The following is a 22,293-nucleotide window of genomic DNA, read 5'->3' as shown; positions in this document are numbered from 1 at the left end:
AAATGATTTCAAAGAAATTGGAAATTTATTGAACATCTCCCTTGGTAAGTTATTCCAATCCCTAACTCCCCTTCCTATGAATGAATATTTGCCCCAGTTTGTCCTCTTGAATTCCAACTTTATCTTTATATTGTGATCTTTCCTACTTTTATAAACGCCATTCAAACTTATTCGTCTACTAATGTCATTCCACGCCATCTCTCCGCTGACAGCTCGGAACATACCACTTAAATACAAAGTATGTTACAAGTGTTTATTTATATATCCACCTATTCAATACAAAGAGATCTTTTTAGAAATTAAATATTAATATAAAATGTTAAGGGACATGTTTCGCCCATATTAAGGGCATCATCAGCCTCAAATTCAAACCTGTATGGTGAAAAATCAGGATCCTGATTGCTCTTACAAGCCATAAAAAGAGGATATCATTATAGGTGTCAGTCTAAACATGCAAAATATTAGAATGTCCTTGGCTAAAATTGCAGTATCAAGCTGCATGTCATAAGTTCACATGAATATACTTTCCGGAGCGTTGAAAAACTTGTTGGGGTAGGGCAGTAAACAGCTCAGTCTTTATAATGAAACAGAAATGTGCCTCCTTGAAGATGATAAGAAAAAGCAAAGCTGATACACTGTTACAGATGTCAATATCGTATGTTGTGATAAGACAACAGATCTCTTAAATGGCTGTTCAGCTGCCTATAGTCCATTTAACTGGCTGAAGGAGTGAAAGTCGAATGTGTTATGATAAGATAACAGTCTTCCTTACGTAATTGCGGGAGCAAGGAAAAAGCATTCGGTTGTCTATAGATGTATTTATCTTATTTGAAGGACGAAAGTCGAAGGTTTATCGACGTTGATAGAGCTCTTTGGTGTGAAGTCTGTAACAAGAGGAGAGTGAATGCTTAGGAAGGTATTTTTGAAGAGAATGTGGGTTTAAAGAAAGGTAAAACATGGAAAATGTATAAAAACACTTACCCTTTTGTCTGTGAAGATGTAAATCAGTTATGGAAAGGTTAGTTGAAGAAAAATAACGTTATGTGTAGGTTCATTTATTTCTTTGACTGTTAATGCAGTTGCTATGGTAGCGTTGAATGACTGACACTTGTACTTCTGGTATTGTATCGATGTGAGATTGGCGGAGGAGGGTGTGGTTGAGGGGAGGGGGTAGGCGGAGCGTTAAATTTATGTGTTGTTGGTTGCGAGAGATTTACATGGTCGGACAGGGAGGGAGTCGTGTTGGGTTGCGGGAGAATTGTGGGGGTGGGCATGAAGGGAGTCAAGTTAGTTAAAGTTGTGGAGGTTCTAGAAGATGTTAACTTAAGATTTTTAAGAATGTAGTTATGTTTTGAATTTAGAGTTTGCAATAATTTGGGTAAACTTTCGTATAATGGATTCTTAACTTCAATTAAATCATTGAGGTTTAGATTTTTGTTGTAGTGTTGGTCCAAAAATATATAGATGGTTTCAAGTTCATTCATCAACTTTCCTTTGTCTACTCTTTTAATAATTGTGAGATCTCTTTCTATTGTTGTGAAGTGATGTCCTGTTTCTTTCATATGGGAGCTCATTGCTGAAAATTTATTGTGCTTAATGGCATTATAGTGTTCTAAGTACCTAGTTTGAAAACTCCGGCCTGTTTGACCAATATAAGAGGCGTTGCATTGCGTGCATGTGAGCCTGTATATGCCTGATCCTGAGTAAATGTTTTTGCTTGAATTGACTGTGTTGTGATTAAAAAATAATTTTTGGTTAGTGTTTGTTGTTCTAAAAGCTATACTGGTATTTTTGTTTTTTATTGGGTTCAAGATCTGGTGAACGTTTGGATTGTTGTAGGTGAAGGTAACGAATTTAGATTTTTTGGGTTTGTCAGGGATGAGGTTTGTTGTTAATTTGAATTTGACCTTATTTATTAAACGGTTAATCATTTCAGGTTTATATCCATTGATTTTTGCTAAATCCTTTATATAATTTAGTTCTGTTTGAAGGTTCTTGGGTGTGAGAGGGATTTTTAAAGCTCTGTAAATTAAACTGTGAAATGTGGCCAATTTATGGGAGTTAGGATGTAAAGAAGTATTTTTGATTGTTAATGGGGTGTGAGTAGGTTTTCTGTAAATTTTAAAATCGAAATTGCCATTAATATGAGTTACTGTGAGATCTAGGAAATTTAAGGATCCACTGACTTCATCTTCCTTGGTGAATTTAATATTTTGGTCTAGGTTGTTTAAATAATTTAAAATATCGGTACTGTTATTGAGATCTTTATTGATTATTACGAATGTGTCGTCTACATACCTAAGCCATAAGCTAAGGCCTTTTATTTTATTTATTATTTTATGATGTTCTAAAGAATCTAAATAGATGTCAGCTAAGATGCCTGATAAGGGATCACCCATAGCTAGGCCATCTTGGTGGTAAATTTTACCATTAAAGGTGAAATAGTTGTTTTTTAGCACAAAATTTAGGATTTTTATGAATTCTTCTAACTCAAGCTTGCTGAGGTTGCTGTGTTTTGCGAGGTTGTCTTTGATAATATTTACAGTTTCCTTTGTTGGTACATTAGAATACATATTAGTAATGTCAAAAGAGCACATAATGTGATTTGGTAGTAAGGTGAATTTTTTTAAAATTTCGCAGAAGTCTATTGAATTTTTTAAGGGGGATTTATTGTTGAACCTGTAATGTCTTTTTAGAAAATAGTGGATATATTTTGAGGTTTTATATGTCGGACTACTTCTACAGTTGATGATTGGGCGTATGGGTGTGTTTTTCTTATGTAATTTAGGCAATGCTCTGGCTGTGGGGGTTTTAGGGTTCATAAGGATTAGTTTTTGCTGTTCTTGTTCATTTAGTAAAAATGTGGAATTCTTTAATAGTGTTTTTAAATTTCGTTGGATTCTTATTGTGGGGTCTTTATTGACTATTGTGTAAGTTTCATTTGTGAAAAATTCTTCTGTTTTTTCAATGTAATCTTTCTTATCTATTAAAACAGTAGTCCCTCCTTTATCGGCTTTAGTTACTATTATGTTGTTATCTTTTACTTTGTTATTTACCTCTTTAATTAATTTTGAATGATTGAGAATAGCGTCTTTATTTAAACCTTCAATTAGTGTTGGAAGTTTCTTTTTTATCTCGTATCTAGTGTCATTTTGTAATTCAAGAGGAAGTTTTGAAATATTCGTCTCGACTAAAGCCGATAAAGGAGGGACTACTGTTTTAATAGATAAGAAAGATTACATTGAAAAAACAGAAGAATTTTTCACAAATGAAACTTACACAATAGTCAATAAAGACCCCACAATAAGAATCCAACGAAATTTAAAAACACTATTAAAGAATTCCACATTTTTACTAAATGAACAAGAACAGCAAAAACTAATCCTTATGAACCCTAAAACCCCCACAGCCAGAGCATTGCCTAAATTACATAAGAAAAACACACCCATACGCCCAATCATCAACTGTAGAAGTAGTCCGACATATAAAACCTCAAAATATATCCACTATTTTCTAAAAAGACATTACAGGTTCAACAATAAATCCCCCTTAAAAAATTCAATAGACTTCTGCGAAATTTTAAAAAAATTCACCTTACTACCAAATCACATTATGTGCTCTTTTGACATTACTAATATGTATTCTAATGTACCAACAAAGGAAACTGTAAATATTATCAAAGACAACCTCGCAAAACACAGCAACCTCAGCAAGCTTGAGTTAGAAGAATTCATAAAAATCCTAAATTTTGTGCTAAAAAACAACTATTTCACCTTTAATGGTAAAATTTACCACCAAGATGGCCTAGCTATGGGTGATCCCTTATCAGGCATCTTAGCTGACATCTATTTAGATTCTTTAGAACATCATAAAATAATAAATAAAATAAAAGGCCTTAGCTTATGGCTTAGGTATGTAGACGACACATTCGTAATAATCAATAAAGATCTCAATAACAGTACCGATATTTTAAATTATTTAAACAACCTAGACCAAAATATTAAATTCACCAAGGAAGATGAAGTCAGTGGATCCTTAAATTTCCTAGATCTCACAGTAACTCATATTAATGGCAATTTCGATTTTAAAATTTACAGAAAACCTACTCACACCCCATTAACAATCAAAAATACTTCTTTACATCCTAACTCCCATAAATTGGCCACATTTCACAGTTTAATTTACAGAGCTTTAAAAATCCCTCTCACACCCAAGAACCTTCAAACAGAACTAAATTATATAAAGGATTTAGCAAAAATCAATGGATATAAACCTGAAATGATTAACCGTTTAATAAATAAGGTCAAATTCAAATTAACAACAAACCTCATCCCTGACAAACCCAAAAAATCTAAATTCGTTACCTTCACCTACAACAATCCAAACGTTCACCAGATCTTGAACCCAATAAAAAACAAAAATACCAGTATAGCTTTTAGAACAACAAACACTAACCAAAAATTATTTTTTAATCACAACACAGTCAATTCAAGCAAAAACATTTACTCAGGATCAGGCATATACAGGCTCACATGCACGCAATGCAACGCCTCTTATATTGGTCAAACAGGCCGGAGTTTTCAAACTAGGTACTTAGAACACTATAATGCCATTAAGCACAATAAATTTTCAGCAATGAGCTCCCATATGAAAGAAACAGGACATCACTTCACAACAATAGAAAGAGATCTCACAATTATTAAAAGAGTAGACAAAGGAAAGTTGATGAATGAACTTGAAACCATCTATATATTTTTGGACCAACACTACAACAAAAATCTAAACCTCAATGATTTAATTGAAGTTAAGAATCCATTATACGAAAGTTTACCCAAATTATTGCAAACTCTAAATTCAAAACATAACTACATTCTTAAAAATCTTAAGTTAACATCTTCTAGAACCTCCACAACTTTAACTAACTTGACTCCCTTCATGCCCACCCCCACAATTCTCCCGCAACCCAACACGACTCCCTCCCTGTCCGACCATGTAAATCTCTCGCAACCAACAACACATAAATTTAACGCTCCGCCTACCCCCTCCCCTCAACCACACCCTCCTCCGCCAATCTCACATCGATACAATACCAGAAGTACAAGTGTCAGTCATTCAACGCTACCATAGCAACTGCATTAACAGTCAAAGAAATAAATGAACCTACACATAACGTTATTTTTCTTCAACTAACCTTTCCATAACTGATTTACATCTTCACAGACAAAGGGGTAAGTGTTTTTATACATTTTCCATGTTTTACCTTTCTTTAAACCCACATTCTCTTCAAAAATACCTTCCTAAGCATTCACTCTCCTCTTGTTACAGACTTCACACCAAAGAGCTCTATCAACGTCGATAAACCTTCGACTTTCGTCCTTCAAATAAGATAAATACATCTATAGACAACCGAATGCTTTTTCCTTGCTCCCGCAATTACGTAAGGAAGACTGTTATCTTATCATAACACATTCGACTTTCACTCCTTCAGCCAGTTAAATGGACTATAGGCAGCTGAACAGCCATTTAAGAGATCTGTTGTCTTATCACAACATACGATATTGACATCTGTAACAGTGTATCAGCTTTGCTTTTTCTTATCATCTTCAAGGAGGCACATTTCTGTTTCATTATAAAGACTGAGCTGTTTACTGCCCTACCCCCAACAAGTTTTTCAACGCTCCGGAAAGTATATTCATGTGAACTTATGACATGCAGCTTGATACTGCAATTTTAGCCAAGGACATTCTAATATTTTGCATGTTTAGACTGACACCTATAATGATATCCTCTTTTTATGGCTTGTAAGAGCAATCAGGATCCTGATTTTTCACCATACAGGTTTGAATTTGAGGCTGATGATGCCCTTAATATGGGCGAAACATGTCCCTTAACATTTTATATTAATATTTAATTTCTAAAAAGATCTCTTTGTATTGAATAGGTGGATATATAAATAAACACTTGTAACATACTTTGTATTTACGTACATTACAATACGGACCTAACATGAGAATTATAACATGTAACATACCACTTAGTCGAGCAGCTTTTCTTCTTTCTCTCACTTCTTCCCAACCCAAACATTGCAACATTTTTGTAACGCTACTCTTTTGTCGGAAATCACTCAGAACAAATCGAGCTGCTTTTCTTTGGATTTTTTCAAGTTCTTGAATCAGGTAATCCTGGTGAGGGTCTCATACACTGGAACCATACTCTAGTTGGGGTCTTACCAGAGATTTATATGCACTCTCCTTTACATCCTTACTACAACCCCTAAACACCCTCATAACCATGTGCAGAGATTGGTACCCTTTATTTACAATCCCATTTATGTGATTACCCCAATGAAGATCTTTCCTTATATTAACACCTAGATACTTACAGTGATCCCCAAAAGGAACTTTCACCCCATCAACGCAGTAATTAAAACTGAGAGGACTTTTCCTATTTGTGAAACTCACAACCTGACTTTTAACCCCGTTTATCAACATACCATTGCCTGCTGTCCATCTCACAACATTTTCGAGGTCACGTTGCAGTTGCTCACAATCTTGTAACTTATTTATCACTCTATAGAGAATAACATCATCCGCAAAAAGCCTTACCTCCGATTCCACTCCTTTACTCATATCATTTATATATATAAGAAAACATAAAGGTCCGATAACACTGCCCTGAGGAACTCCCCGCTCAACTATTACAGGGTCAGACAAAACTTCACCTACTCTAACTCTCTGAGATCTATTTTCTAGAAATATAGCAACCCATTCAGTCACTCTTTTGTCTAGTCCAATTGCACTCATTTTTGCCAGTAGTCTCCCATGATCCACCCTATCAAATGCTTTAGACAGGTCAATCGCGATACAGTCCATTTGACCTCCAGAATCCAAGATATCTGCTGTATCTTGCTGGAATCCTACAAGTTGAGCTTCAGTGGAATAATCTTTCCTAAAACCGAATTGCCTTCTATCGAACCAGTTATTAATTTTACAAACATGTCTAATATAATCAGAAAGAATGCCTTCCCAAAGTTTACATACAATGCATGTCAAATTTACTGGCCTGTAATTTTCAGCTTTATGTCTATCACCCTTTCCTTTATACACAGGGTCTACTATAGCAACTCTCCATTCATCTGGTATAGCTCCTCCGACCAAAGAATAATCAATTAAGTACTTCAGATATGGTACTATATCCCAACCCATTGTCTTTAGTATATCCCCAGAAATCTGATCAATTCCAGCCGCTTTTCTAGTTTTCAACTTTTGTATCTTATTGTAAATGTCATTGTTATCGTATGTAAATTTTATTACTTCTTTGGCCTTAGTCTCCTCCTCTATGTCAACATTATCCTTGAAACCAACAATCTTTACATACTGCTGACTGAATACTTCTGCCTTTTGAAGATCTTCACATACACACTCCCCTTGTTCATTAATTATTCCTGGAATGTCCTTCTTGGAACCTGTTTCTGCCTTAAAATACCTATACATACCCTTCCATTTTTCACTAAAATTTGTATGACTGCCAATTATGCTTGCCATCATGTTATCCTTAGCTGCCTTCTTTGCTAGATTCAATTTTCTGGTATGTTTCTTCAATTTCTCCTTCCTTCCACAGACATTTCTAACTCTATTTCTTTCCAGTCTGCACCTCCTTCTTAGTCTCTGTATTTCTCTATTATAATAAGGTGGGTCTTTACCATTCCTTACCACCCTTAAAGGTACAAACCTGTTTTCGCATTCCTCAACAATTTCTTTAAACCCATCCCAGAGTCTGTTTACATTTTTATTTACCGTTTTCCACCGATCATAGTTCCTTTTTAGAAACTGCCTCATGCCTGCTTTATCAGCCATATGGTACTGCCTAACAGTCCTACTTTTAAGACCTTCCTTTCTATCACATTTATTTTTAACTACCACAAAAACAGCTTCATGATCACTAATACCATCTATTACTTCAGTTTCCCTATAGAGCTCATCTGGTTTTATCAGCACCACATCCAGGATATTTTTCCCTCTGTTTGGTTCCATCACTTTCTGAATCAGCTGTCCTTCCCATATTAACTTATTTGCCATTTGTTGGTCATGCTTCCTGTCGTTTGCATTTCCTTCCCAATTGACATCTGGCAAATTCAGATCTCCCGCTACAATCACATTTCTTTCCATGTCGTTTCCCACATAGCTGACTATCCTATCAAATAATTCCGAATCCTCGTCAGTGCTACCCTTTCCCGATCTGTACACTCCAAATATATCAAGTTGCCTATTATCTTTAGAAATGAGCCTTACACCTAGAATTTCATGTGTCTCATCTTTAACTTTTTCGTAGCTTACAAATTCTTCTTTCATCAGAATGAACACTCCCCCTCCCACCATTCCTATCCTATCTCTACGATACACACTCCAGTGCCGTGAGAAAATTTCTGCATCCATTATATCATTTCTCAGCCATGATTCAACTCCTATTACAATATCTGGTAAATATATATCTATTAAATTACTTAATTCTATTCCTTTCTTTACAATACTTCTACAGTTCAACACTAACAATTTTATGTCATCCCTACTTGATTGTCATCGTGGGATTACATCACTGAACAGAAATGTTATGTGATAAAAAAAAAAATGGAATGCATTTTTGAATTCACTTGCACACAACAACATAAATATTTCATAGTTTCAAATTTTGGCATTCTTTTGTTGTTGTTGTACAGTGTTATAAAAACATGTTTCGTTTGAAATGCTGATTCTTAATTTAATTTGAATGATACACAGCGTGAAGATTTGTTCAGGATATGAGCAGTCATGACAGAACTCAGACTGTTCCTCTCGCAACAGATCATTAACTTTTTTTTCTTTCCGAACATCTGAGTAGAATGATTTGGAACACTTTTCCCATGTACTGGAAGAAAGGTGATTCCATGCCGGTTATTGTAGTCATGGAGATTGCCTTTCTTGGGGAGCTTAACAATATCACTTTTCACCATTCATCAGGTATGCATTGTTTGTGCCAGCAGTTGTTTAAGAATCTAGTTAGCTTTAGTACTAGATTTTCTCTGCCAGCCTTCAAGAATTCTGCTCGGATCATGTCTATGCTGGCAGCTTTATTGTTCTTCAGAGCTTTGATTACGCATCTGAATTCATTGGCTTCCATCATTCTCAGGTCAGTAATTAATGTGGCAGCAGTGTTGGCACTGGGGCTGGTTGGTTCACAGTCTTCTTGAAATGCTGCACCCATCTTGTCTCCTGTTGTTCTTTGCCAAACCGAGCTTGATAGCTGCAGTTGCTTAAGCGCGGCCAGTATCCAGTATGTGGGAGATAGTGATTCGAACCCCACTGTTGGCAGCCCCGAAGAAGGTTTTCCGTGGTTTCCCCATTTTCACACCTTAATAAAGGCGACGGATGCTTCCCTCCCACTCCTAGCCCTTTCCTGTCCCATAGTCGCCATAAGACCTATCTGTGCTGGTGCGACATAAAGCAACTTGCAAAAAAAAAGTCCTTTGCCAAGAGGGATTTTGCTGTCATTGTCCTGAATGGGACCATGTGAGATGTCTCTATTATTGGTTAATTCACAAACAGTACGGTACAGCATCTTGATGTCATTCCAGTCTACTGTCTCTCGTGCCGTGGAATCTTTATACTCATCCCATGCTGTTTTTTCGGCCGGGCAGTTCCTCTTTACCTGGCGCTCTAAGTCTCAGTACTCGTCCACAGCTACTGTTCTTTTGAGTAATATCTTTGCTTGGTCCCTCGGACATTTTGCAGTCCTATGATTGTCACTGAGTTTCCAAGTGTCGTCTTGAATCCATCACTCCTTGTTTGCACCTCACCTTGTGACTGACCATTTCTTTTGCACTGTCAACAATGTGCCATTTGAAGTTTGTCCTCAGGGGCCAATTACCTAGCTGTTAGGCCCCTTTAAACAACAAACATCCCATCATCATCATCATCATCATCATCATCATCAAGTCTGTCCACTGACCTTCGATATCCACATCATCCTGCAGCAGTGGCTGAATCCGGTTGGTTAGTTTGAAATGGAACTGTGCAACAATGGCAGGGTCCTTAATTTTCCTGACAACGTAGGGGCACACTGTTTGGTAGTGGTGTGTCTTCCGTAGCCTGTGCCAAAATATAGTTATGATTAGACAGTGGTCTGAGTGCACGTATGGTCCTCAGTAGGTATGGGGCCGATGACCTTCGATGTTAGGCCCCTTAAAACAACAAGCAAGCATCAGTAGGTATGCACGTCTAGCAGCACTGAATGCGAATGCATACTCACGCATATACACTGACTTAGCAGATGTCATGGATAGTCACGTAATAGCATGTGGGGCCTCCTCTGGCCCTGCAAACTGCAGTGAGACGCCGTGGAAGTGAGTTGACAAGTCCCTGGTAGTCCTCTGGATGCAGCTGACACCAAAATGTTTGCAGAGCGGCCGCCAATGCTGGTCTGTTCATGGGTGCAGGATCCATGGCACGGAGCCTGTGTTCCAGGATATCCCAGATATGCTCGATAGGGTTTATATCGGGGCTCCTGGGTGGCCATGGCAGTCGTTGGACCTCCGCTGCATGTTCCTGGAACCATTCCCGGGTGATGTGGGAGCGATGTGGCAGTGCGTCTGGGTGCTGGAAGGCCAAAAATGGGTGGAAATGGTCTCCGAGCAGCTCAACATACCGTGTACCATTCAAAGTCTCTTCCAGAACAACTAGGGGGCCCATTCCATACCAGGAAAATGCACCCCAGACCATAACAGACACACCAGTGCCCTAGACCACACCTTCGAGGCAGGCGGGATCCATCGCTTCATGTGGTCTGCGCCATACACGGTGCCTCCCATCGGCATGATGGAGTTGAAATCGTGATTCGTCTGACCATATCACGTTATGCCATTTTTCCAGTGTCCATCCCTAGTGACTGGCGACAAATGCACGTCGTGCCCGATGACGTTGGGTTAACAGTGGCACCCATGTGCGGCGCCGGCTCCCATACCCCATAGAACCCACGTTCCTTCGGATTGTTCACTGGGAAACGTGTCTAGCACGGCCTGTGTTGAATTGAGCCGCGATTTGTTACACGGTTGCCCGTCTGTCACTATTGACAATCCGTCTCAGATGTCGCCGGTCATGGTCATCGAGGGTGGCTGGACGGCCGGTCGTTCGTCTGTTGTGGACGGTGACACCCGCGTTCAACCATTCATGATACACCCTGGACACGGTTGATCGTGTGAAGGCGAATTCCCGCACCACTTCCAAAATCGCACTTCCCATCCGTCGGGCACCGACCACCATACCCCGTTCGAAAGGCGTCAGCTCATGACGACGTTCCATGTTACACCTGTCACATGCACAGCCACTGCTCACAAGGTCTCCTGTACAACTGCCACTGGCACAGGGGGCGTGTGGTGCGCAGACAACACACCTGCGCATCAGTGCTCCGCTATCCCATGACATTTGCTCAGTCAGTGTATAATCACTTTAATTGCTCCTGAAACCATCGGGTGAGTACCATGTTATCATGTAAATGTGCTTGTGTACAAAATAAATGTTTCCAGGGGGTTCACCATTATCGTCCATTTGCTCTGCCACACCATATGGCCGAGTGACGTGTTCAAAGCCCTGTTTGTGTCCATCGGTCCGCACATCATACATGGGTATTTCGTTGAAGGTTTTCTGAAGGTGATCTTAGAAAGAATCTTTATTGGCTTCTTTGGCCTCCTCTCTGGTGCACGGACCTGAACAATGATGATTTTTGCGTGATGTGATCGGAAGTGGGTGGTGATATGATCGTCCAATCAGCGGCATTTCCCGTTCCTTTTTCTGGATCAATCCGGCATCATAGATATGTTGAATTTTCCCGTCACTAACCATTCGATCTCGGCCAGTCCATCTCGTCATCTGGGCAGAACTCCTTCGCAGCCACTTGGGAGTCTTCAACTTTTCCATTCCCTTGACTGCGTCGCTGTCCATGTTCTTCTCTTCCCCATTACATACTTTCCTGGCAGTGCCATAGCATTCATGAAACCTGAACAGGCAGCTGGAACTTGCTTTGAAGTCACTTATTTGTAGATTTTAGACAAAGTCTTGGTCTTTTTCATATAGCATTGCGCCAGTTTCCATAACCCTATTACCAAGCATAGGGCTGGCATGGGTTCTTTGAGTGTGTCCTGGTCACCTATGGCCGAGTTTGAATGGCCCAATATACATTATATTACAAACCAGTGACCAAAAACCAGCAATATTTCTGTATACATTACCAAAGAATACGTAATTGTGAAGTACATTCTATCAGAAGAATTTATTCTTTTGTCTTCAGAATTTGGAATTACAGTAGTATGCTTAAATGAATAGTACTCTTTAGTTACAGTATGCTGTAATGTGATTCCACTGTATAGCTGAGACTATTTTCGGATATTTAGAGTAGACTCAAATGAACGTAATTTAGTCACTATAAAGTCCCGCTCCGTGGTTAAATGGTTAGCTTGCTGGCCTTTGGTCACAGGGGTCCCGGGTTCAATTCTCGACAGGGTCGGAGTTTTAAGCATCATGGGTTAATTTCGCTGGTATGGGGGCTGGGTGTATGTGTCTTATTCATCATCATTTCATTCTCATCATGACGCGCAGGTCACCTACTGGCGTTAAATCTAAAGACTTGCACCTGGCGAGCCAACCTTGTCCTTGGACACTCCTGACACTAACAGCCATATGCCATTTCAGTCACTATTTTTTTATTGCTTGTACAGAATGTTAGTACTTTAGTGGCATTCTTGTTCTTTTGCTTTTATTTTTTTTAAATATTTTTTTTACAGTGGTTGTTTCTAAATGCTTTGAAAACAACTGTTATTGTTGTCTTGGAAACGTAGTCAGTAAAGATGAAGACAATAATTCAAAGATTAATATAACTCAAATCTCAGGTTAATGGGATGACTTGTTTATGAGAAATAGACTATGCTTCCATGCTTCTACGCCACACAGTGTTGCATTTCAAACTGAAAACAGTTTGGTTAATTATGGGTCATAAGAGGTTTCAGAGAATCAGCAAATAAATTCAAAATGTATAACAATTGAAAGGTTGCAGATCATTCTATATAAAGTGAGAATTGAAGTTGTTAGTCACAGTTCACTATAATATACATGCTGCTCCAGTGAGAATAGCAAAGACTTTTTGAAGTCCTGTAAGAGTATTTATTCACCAGGTCACGTCAAGCTGCATATTAATGGAAAGATTGATTGATATTGTCAATCTGCATTGGGAAACTTGTAGTGAGCCACACTTCTGCTAGATTGGAGCAGAAAGTTAAGTCTGTATGTGCTCAAGCGGAAAGAGATAAGGCTCTTTTAAGCTGTTAAAGAAGAAAAAGAAACACTGATTTTGGGCTCATTAATGCAGAGAAAAAAGGGAGAGTTCTACTACTTCAAGGATATACGACTCCCAGCTCGACAGTATTGAAACTTTACAAGATAAAACAAAACATGAATTTAGCCTTACAGAGGTCTATACTACACATGGTGGTCAGCAACATGTGAAGGTAAAGGGGCCTCTACGACGTATGGAGGTCAATGCAAAGGTGGTCATGGACTGTATGTTCTTTGTTTTCATTTGTAAGCTTCTTTAGCTACTGGTACAGTTCATTGATGTAGTTCCTGACTTTGTAAGTGTTAGGATTTTTATAGCTCCTGTGCGATCTCATCTTTAAAGAAAATCCTGTGGGCCAATGAGAACAAGTGTCCTTACTAACAGAGGTTAGTAGGAGCAGAGTGTATAAAAGGAGTTTGGAGTATGAGGACTTATACTAGATATGATTTTTCTAATGACTGCATAGTTAGATAAAGGCAAAAGCAACAATAACTATTACTGTCTTGTGTTCCCTATCTTGCCATCCTTCCTTAAGTTCTTTCATCACATCTTGTCTGGTTCATTAATGGGAGATTATGGACATTGGGCTAACAGAGTTATGGAGGGTAGGAGAACCAGATTCTGATATCATACACATTTTTCTCCAGGTAACAGTAGAACCTGAAATGTCATCAGTTCTATCTGCAAATAATGGCATGATGAAAGTGCTTGGTACTTAGTATGTTTATAGAGTTACGTAGACAGATTGTTGAAATCCATAGGAGTTTCTAAATAAATTATATTTGTCTGCTTATATGTATGCATGTTAAGATGGCCTTTTGTTTTTAGTCCACAGTATGCAAACGTATCATGGAGAAACTTGGTCAAGTTGATATGGATCACACAGAAAGACAAGTGGTGTGCATAAGTCAAGACAGCTTTTATCGAGAACTCACACCAGCAGAGAGAGCAAAGGCTGAGAAAGGATTGTTTAATTTTGATCATCCAGGTATGTTGACATTTAAATGCTGATAAATATTGGTAGAATTCTTTTTATTTTTGTTCTTTTTATCGCTGGTTGCTGTAGATGGTATTCATTTATCATGAACCTGTTTTAGGAAGTGAGTTTGCAGATGTTGAGTGTGCATATTTCTCATTTTCAGTGATTAAAAGTACTTGTACGGAGATTTAAGTTCTGTTAATAAATATTCAAAAACACCATGAAACAACCATAGTAAGCATCCGATTTTCACAGGACAGATTTAGTATGCAGCATTTTGTTCTCATTGGTCCTACCTATGGTGTCAACAGGTGAAAAGTCACAAAATTGTGTTTGTCATGATTTGTAAAAATCCTAGATGAGTGTTGAGAATTTTTTGTTCAGAAAAGTTGTAATCTTCTGTTGCTGACTTTGAGGTTTTAAATAGAGAGGTTCACATTCTTGTAATCTTAGTATTGTTAAGACATAAGTAATTATTAGGGACTGAAAAAATTAGCATCTAATTTGATTAAAAATAACATATTTTATCTGAATTAGCATCTATTTTCTGAAAATTAGCATTTATTGAAAAAATCAAAATAAGCACTTGCAACGTATTTTTCTTTTTTTCTAAAATTTAATTATTGAAGAACATGACACAATGCTGCTTAAATCTACAAGAAAATCACTGTTGTTTTTGAGAAGTGGTCTTTGGAAATTTTCCGGCATTTGCAGCTTTTAAATTGGATTGAGGTGGACTAGTGCCAGCAGTAGAATTTGTCACGTCATTTTGTCATATGTTTTTTTACTCTTAAGATGTTTTATGATGTTGTCCTTCTTTACCCATGCAACTCACAATTAAAAATACTTAGTTTGCAAAACACTCAATGAATCAGTGGGATGTAATCCCTTTGAATGTTGCTTTCAAATCAATCAATCCAATCAGTCCGTCAATCAATCAATCACTACTGATCTGTATTTAGGGCAGTAACTCAGGTGGCAGATTTAGGTCTGTTGTTTTCCTAGTCTTTTCTTAAATGATTGCAAAGGAAATTGGAATTTTATTGAACATGTCCCTTGATAAGTTATTTCAATCCCTAACTCCCCTTCCTTTAAATGAATATTTGCCCCAATTTGTCCTCTTGAAATCCAACTTTATCTTTATATTGTGACTAGCTGGTATACCCGTGCTTCGCTATGGTATTTTACAGTTGTATACAGAATTCTTGGTTAGGTAGTGTACACGTTGTGAGTAAGATTGTAATAAATTGCATAGCTCTTAACATTACCCTAGAAATGCGATGGGGAAGTCACCAAACGTCTTTCCATATGTGAAGACTGGGTTAGGGAATTTTCATTGTAATGTCAGACTTTCACTACTACTACTACTACTACTACTACTACTACTACTACTACTACTACTACTACTACTTTCACTCTCCACCTGCCTTTTTATGTCGTCAGAAAGATTGCCTTAGTGGTTTTCCGAACTGAAATCAACATAGGTCGTTACAATGATGCCAGTAGGAATGTAGAGATAAAAGCAATGCTATCACATGAAATATTTGGTCAAATGAAAAAAAACGCACATGTCTCACTTTTAACGAACAGTAGTATGCTGCCGATCTAACAGTCCAAATTTCCAGAGCTGAAATGACCAGGCCGCAGACAGCGGTGAACCGTGAACATTTTTTTTATTTACGGGAGGGCAGGGAAAGGAGTGCGAAGAGTGGAGAGTCCCAGAGCAAAAACTATGCCCTTTTACTGTCTGTTTCCTAGGAGTACACAATGAGTTGGAAAATCTCATTCACTATACTGGCAGGGGAAAAGCAAATTTTTCCTCCAAGCCAGAGGGGAAACCCCCTCTTGGCTGCTAATTTGGAATGAATAAAATGGCTCATTTCAGGATTGAATTTTGAGTTATTTAGTGAATTGTGGTGCTATAATGTGGAGTAGTCCGAAATTGTAATTGTAGACCAGGTCTTAAGTGAGTCTCTGCCTTTATTCCGTTAATTGTGCATACTGATCAATCCAATTGGCACGTCAGAGTAGGGATCGAAGAGCTGGAATACTATGATGAACCTGCATGTGACGTATGAGCAGTATCAGAAAATGTATGAACCAGAGGAATGGTATGCTAGAGAAGAAAGTTACGTAACTCCCCTGCTATTTCCCGCCAATATTCAGTCAGGCTGTTATACTCGGTACGCAGCGGTAATCCCATCTATCGGAGTTAAGTGGCAGCATAAGAGACAAAGAACATCATAACAAACAATTTTTGATAAATTTCATGAGCTTTCGATATTGTAGGCCTTAACAGTTTTTCTTCCGACTCTCAAATACCACTCCTATCATAGTCAGTACCGTGAAACTGTATAAAACATAAATGATTGGAAAATGTATTCTCTATAAATTTTATTATGTAGTAGTACTCTTCGATAGGATCAATAACATAGGTATTAGAATTAAATTTTAGGCGCCTTCCCCTAAACTACCATTTTGCTCAGCGTGAATAAAATGATTTATTGCCTTGATTGTAGTGACTCATTCCCCGACTTTGCATACCAATTTTCATTACTTTCTCTTCAGCTGTTTTCTCGTGATGCGTGTACATACATACAGACAGGCAGAAATATGGAAAAGTAAAAAGTGCATTTCCTTGTTACTGTGGACACAACCGATGCAGAAATAAATTTAAATTTAAATTCTGAGCATTGTACAGACAAAACTCTTATTTTATACATATATAGATTTTTCCTACTTTTAAAGGTACCACTCAAACTTATTTGTTTACTAGCTGATGTACCCGTACTTCACTACGGGATTCTCAGAAAGACTGACTTCGTTGATTTCCTAACCAAAGTCAACATAGGTCATTACAAAAACGTCAGTAGGAATGTAGGGATTAAAAGCAATGTTATCATAAAATACTCGATCAAATGCAAAACAGGAAATTTTTTCACTTTTAACGAACAGTATTACGGTGCCATTCTAACAGTCCAAAGTTCCAGAGCTGGAATGACCAGGCTGCAGACTGCAGTGAACACTCCTGTACTATTGTTCTATGAAATATGCAAACTGCTCATTCCAATCAGTGCCGCAGGGTAGGGATTAAATAACTCGAATGCTATTACGAACCAGTGTGTTACATACCAGTAGTATCAGAAAATTTATGAACCAGAGGAATGGCATGCTAAAGAAGAAAGTTATCTAACTCCCCAGCTACTTCCCACCAATATTCAGGTAGGCTGTTGCACTTGGTACGACCGGGCGAGTTGGCCGTGTGGTTAGGGGCACGCAGCTGTGAGCTTGCATCCGGGAGATAGTGGATTCGAACCCCACTGTCGGCAGCCCCGAAGATGGTATTCTGTTGTTTCCCATTTTCACACCAGGAAAATGCTGGGGCTGTACCTTATTTAAGGACATGGCCGCTTCCTTCACACTCCTAGCCCTTTCCTATCCCATCGTCGCCGTAAGACCTTTCTGCGTCAGTCCGACCTAAAGCCAATAAAAAATACTCTGTATGCAGCAGTAATCCTATCTATTGGAGATCAGTGGCAACAGAAGATACAAAGCACATCACAACAAACAGTGGTCAGTGTAATGGTTTTGTTGAACAATTTCATGAGCTTTCTATATTGTAGTCCTTCACATTTAGTTTTCTTTTGATTCTGTGATATTAGGACGTCTTATAAATTATTTATAGCGTACTTTAGTTCCTTATTCTCCGAATTTACATACCGATTTTCATTAAATTCAGCTTACCCATGTTCTCTTGACTCGGCACTGATATGGACTTAGTAAAAAAAATTCCAAACTCATTAATATCTCTGTGATCATAGTCTGTGACAATGTATAAGACATAAATGATCGGAAATTTAATACTATATAACTTGAGTGATGTAGTATTTATTGATACGACCACTAATAACATAAATATTTGAGAATTAAATTTTAGTCCTTCCTCTAAACTACCATTTCATTCAGCATGAATAAAATTATTTAATGCCTAGATTATAGCGACTTATTCCCCGACTTTGAATACCGATTTTCATTAAGATAGGACCTCTAATAACAAATTTTTGAGAATAAAATTTTGGGCCTTCCTCTAAACTACCATTTTTTCAGTGTGAATACAATTATTTATAGCCTAGATTGGAGCGACTTATTTCCCGACTTCGGATACCAATTTTCATTAAGATACAACCACTAATGACATAAATATTTGAGAATTAAATTTTGGGCCTTCCCCTAAACTAGCATTTCATACAGCATGAATTCAATTATTTGTGGGCTAGATTATATGAACTTATTATCCGGACTTTGCATACTGATTTTCATTAAGATACGACCACTGATAACAAATAATTGAGAATTAAATTTTAAACCTTCCCCTAAACTACCATTTCACTCAGCATGAATAAAATTATTTATGGCCTAGATTGTAACGACTTATTCCCCGACTTTGCATACCGATTTTCATGAAATTCCCTTCAGCCGTTTTCTCGTGATGCGTGTACATACATACATACATACATACATACATACAGACAGGCAGGCAGGCAGGCAGATATTATGGAAAATTAAAAAGTGCATTTCCTTGTTACTGTGGACATGACTTATACAGAAATACCTTCCTTTTAAAATTCTGAGCAATGTACAGACAAAACTCTTATATTATATATATTGACTGTCATTCCACGCCATCTTTCCACTGAGAGCTCAGAACATACCACTTACAAACCATCACTCTCGTTTTTGTTCCGTATTGAAAACAGCAATCTCACTTAGTTTACAAAAGGAGTATATTTATTACCCCACCTATTCTATACAATTAATACCACGTTATATGGTTAAATAAACAGCAATTCTAAATTTTAACGGGACATGTTTTGCCCTTCTTTTATTGGGCATCATCAGCCTTATTTAATCTTAAAACAAGCATGGTTTAGAGGACATTGACATTTATAATTTATAAAAATAAACTGTGATTTCTTAAGGTAAAAACACTAAGGAATGGTAGTTATAAAATATGATGTTGAGACATAACATATACAACACTGGTTAAAATCATTGTAAATAAATTTAAAATATTTGTCCAAAAGAAAATTTGTCATGTAAAATTCTAAAAACAGCACATGCCTGACACTGAAGAGGATCCTCTTAAATTCGAGCATATACTTGCTTGGGACAGTTGTCAACACAAGTCTTGAATAGACTAGAATGGTTAAAATATTGAGGTTGAATTATATTTATATTTTGCGAACTGTCGCTAAAAATATTGGCCAGGAGAAAAGGCGAATATCTTGAATTATATTATTAAGTTATAGATCCAAAAATTGTTGTAATATAACCAATGCAAAAAGACGTTGATGTGCTGGCTGAAGCTGCTTTTGAGACAAGTATATCAGAGTATTTAACAGGTATTTTTGACTCTCTCGTGAAAGTGTAGTCCCTCTAGAAGATCAAATCAAATCAAAATTTCTTTATTTGCAAATGATGTGTCTACCTTGGTGGCAAATGGTACACTAAAATACATTATTGTCAAGTACTAAATTTTAAATTAACAAGAGAAGAAAAATTTCTTAGAATACAATATTATACAATTTACGCTAACAATTTTTTCTATTAAACACACAGCTCATCCTTAATAAATTCTACTTTTAATATCTCCTGTACTTACAAACATAGTCAACTCATATACAGTATGTGGAATTACTTCAAATAATACTGTATACAACTGGTATAAGATTAAAATTTACATTGCATTTTTTTTTTTACCCTTTTTGGAACCTAAGTAGTATAACGACCTGCTGCGTCTTAACCAGAGCCCCTTTTGCCACCACTTTTCAGAGTTCCTGAAGGGCCTTCACAACTACTGTAGCGGTTCCAAGGCCCTCGAAGTCCCCACTGTACTTCACCCCTGCAGGTAGTCTCCTACTTTGACTGTCCAAACTCCTTAGACCAGGGGATGGAATTAATTTAATCATACACATTTTTTATTTACAATAAATAACCTGCACTGGTCGAATGCCCTCTAACAGTTAATTTATTTTCTCTGTTGCTGTTTAATCTCTTCTTGAATATCTGTACAGATTTTGGAAAAGGATCAAACACTACCCCTGGTAAACAGTTCCACTCCTTCACGCCCTTCCCAATGAATGAAAATTTATCCCAATTGCTTCTGCTAAAATTCCTTCTAATATACTTGTGGTCAGTCCTGCCGATATAATTATTTTCCAACAGAAGCCTCTCACGGATATCTCCCCATGCTTCTTCTCCTGTATAGACTCATGTAATCCTATAAGTCTAGTTTTCTCCCTTCTCTTACTTAAAGTTTCCCACCCAAGTTCCTTTAACATTTCTGATACACCACTCATTCTCCTGAAATCCCCTGTTACAAATCTTGCTGCATTCCTCTGCACACTATTTCTTTTATTAGGTATTCTTGGTGAGGATCCCAAACACTGTTTGCATATTTCAATAATGGACGAACCATACTTAGGTAACTTTTCTCTTTTAATTCTTTGTTGCATCCTTTAAGTAGCATCATTATGACATGTAACGATCTCTATGCTTCCCAACATTTATTATTATTATTATTATTATTATTATTATTATTATTATTATTATTATTATTATTTATTTTCCTTAAATTGTACATGTACAATTTAGGGGTGGTAGATGGAGAAAGGGCAAGCTCCACATACACGGAAGTGCCTCCATCTCCACATGTGTACATAAACTCTACTGAATATTTACATACAAACTTATGTAGACAATTTTAAATGTACATATTTATGCTACAAACACTGTACCCTTAGAATAATAATTATCTTGATTTATCCTGAAAATATTAGAGTAAGAAAACCCAGCCATTTATACTCTCACTCAGACCCCTGTATACACACTCATTCACAACCACTCCCACACGCGCACACTTACACATTCGCCCACATACACCTGTACTTGCACCCATCCTTCTTGCAATTCTAATTTATACAAGTTATATACATCGCATATGGGTTTCTATTTACATATACATTTTCTTTACTTCGCGGAGGAAGTGAGGAAGTAGCTTTACCTCAGATGGTATAAGGTTCCAGGTACGAGCAGCCCTTGAGTAAAGCCCATTTAAATATGGGGTTGTTCTAGCGAAGGGAGGGACAAGAGTAACTCCTTGGCCTCTTTTAACAGAGCGGTAATTGAGCTGCAGGCGGTGGAAAGGGGAGAGGTGTGTGTTATCTGTCAGGGATTTCCTAAGGAAGGCTACATCTATTTGTGTACATAACGAGTTCACTGGTGGCAATGACCTGGCTGTGTTTAAGGGGATGTGTTTGTTAATTAAACGTTCTGCTCGTCGCTGGATACCTTCTAGTTTCCTCATTTTCCGTTGTAGTTGGATACCAGGAAGGAAGGCCATATAATAGTATGGGCCGCACAAGGGAAATATACGCCGTTCGTAGGGCTTTACTTCTTCCTCCCGAGAGACATCTATGGACGAAACCTAGCGCCCGGTATGCCTTACACCTCACTTCCTCCACGTGTTTATTCCATAGATTGTCCGTAATGTGAATACCGAGCAGTCTGATGGAGTTAGAAGTCGGCAGTTGGATTCCACATAGAGTAAGTTGGTTCTGGAGTGGTTGTTTAGCTCTGCTTAGTCTTACATATTTACACTTCTTAATATTTATATACATTCTATTTACCTCACACCACAGAGCTATACTATCCAGATCCGATTGGAACTTTATAATATCATCACTGTTTTTCATGGCTCTGTAAATGACTGTGTCATTGGCATACTGCGCCATGGTCGAATTTACACAATCCGGTAAGTCCAGAGCATAAATCGTGTACAGGAGGGGCCCTATCACACTGCCCTGAATTACTCCAGAAGTAATTGTGGTTTGGTCTGATTTGGCTCCTCCGTACACAACACATTGCGTTCGACCCACCAAAAATGACCTCAACCA

At 37.7% G+C, this 22,293-nt stretch overlaps 1 protein-coding gene across 2 annotated transcripts in view; it reads left to right on the top strand.

Moving 5' to 3' along the window:
- Uck (Uridine-cytidine kinase) overlaps positions 1-22,293 on the top strand; it is a 426,265-nt gene that overhangs the window by 58,140 nt on the left and 345,832 nt on the right. For both annotated transcript variants that reach the window (XM_067151412.2, XM_067151421.2), the window contains exon 2: positions 14,188-14,347. In XM_067151412.2, coding sequence (XP_067007513.1) covers positions 14,188-14,347 — 160 coding nt within the window. The remainder of the gene's footprint in view (positions 1-14,187; positions 14,348-22,293) is intronic.

The sequence above is a fragment of the Anabrus simplex genome, chromosome 1 (genome assembly GCF_040414725.1).
Source record: "Anabrus simplex isolate iqAnaSimp1 chromosome 1, ASM4041472v1, whole genome shotgun sequence".
Lineage (NCBI taxonomy): Eukaryota > Metazoa > Arthropoda > Insecta > Orthoptera > Tettigoniidae > Anabrus > Anabrus simplex.
The sequence above is the reverse complement of the archived record's forward strand: the minus strand, read 5'-3'. Positions and strand labels throughout refer to the sequence as shown.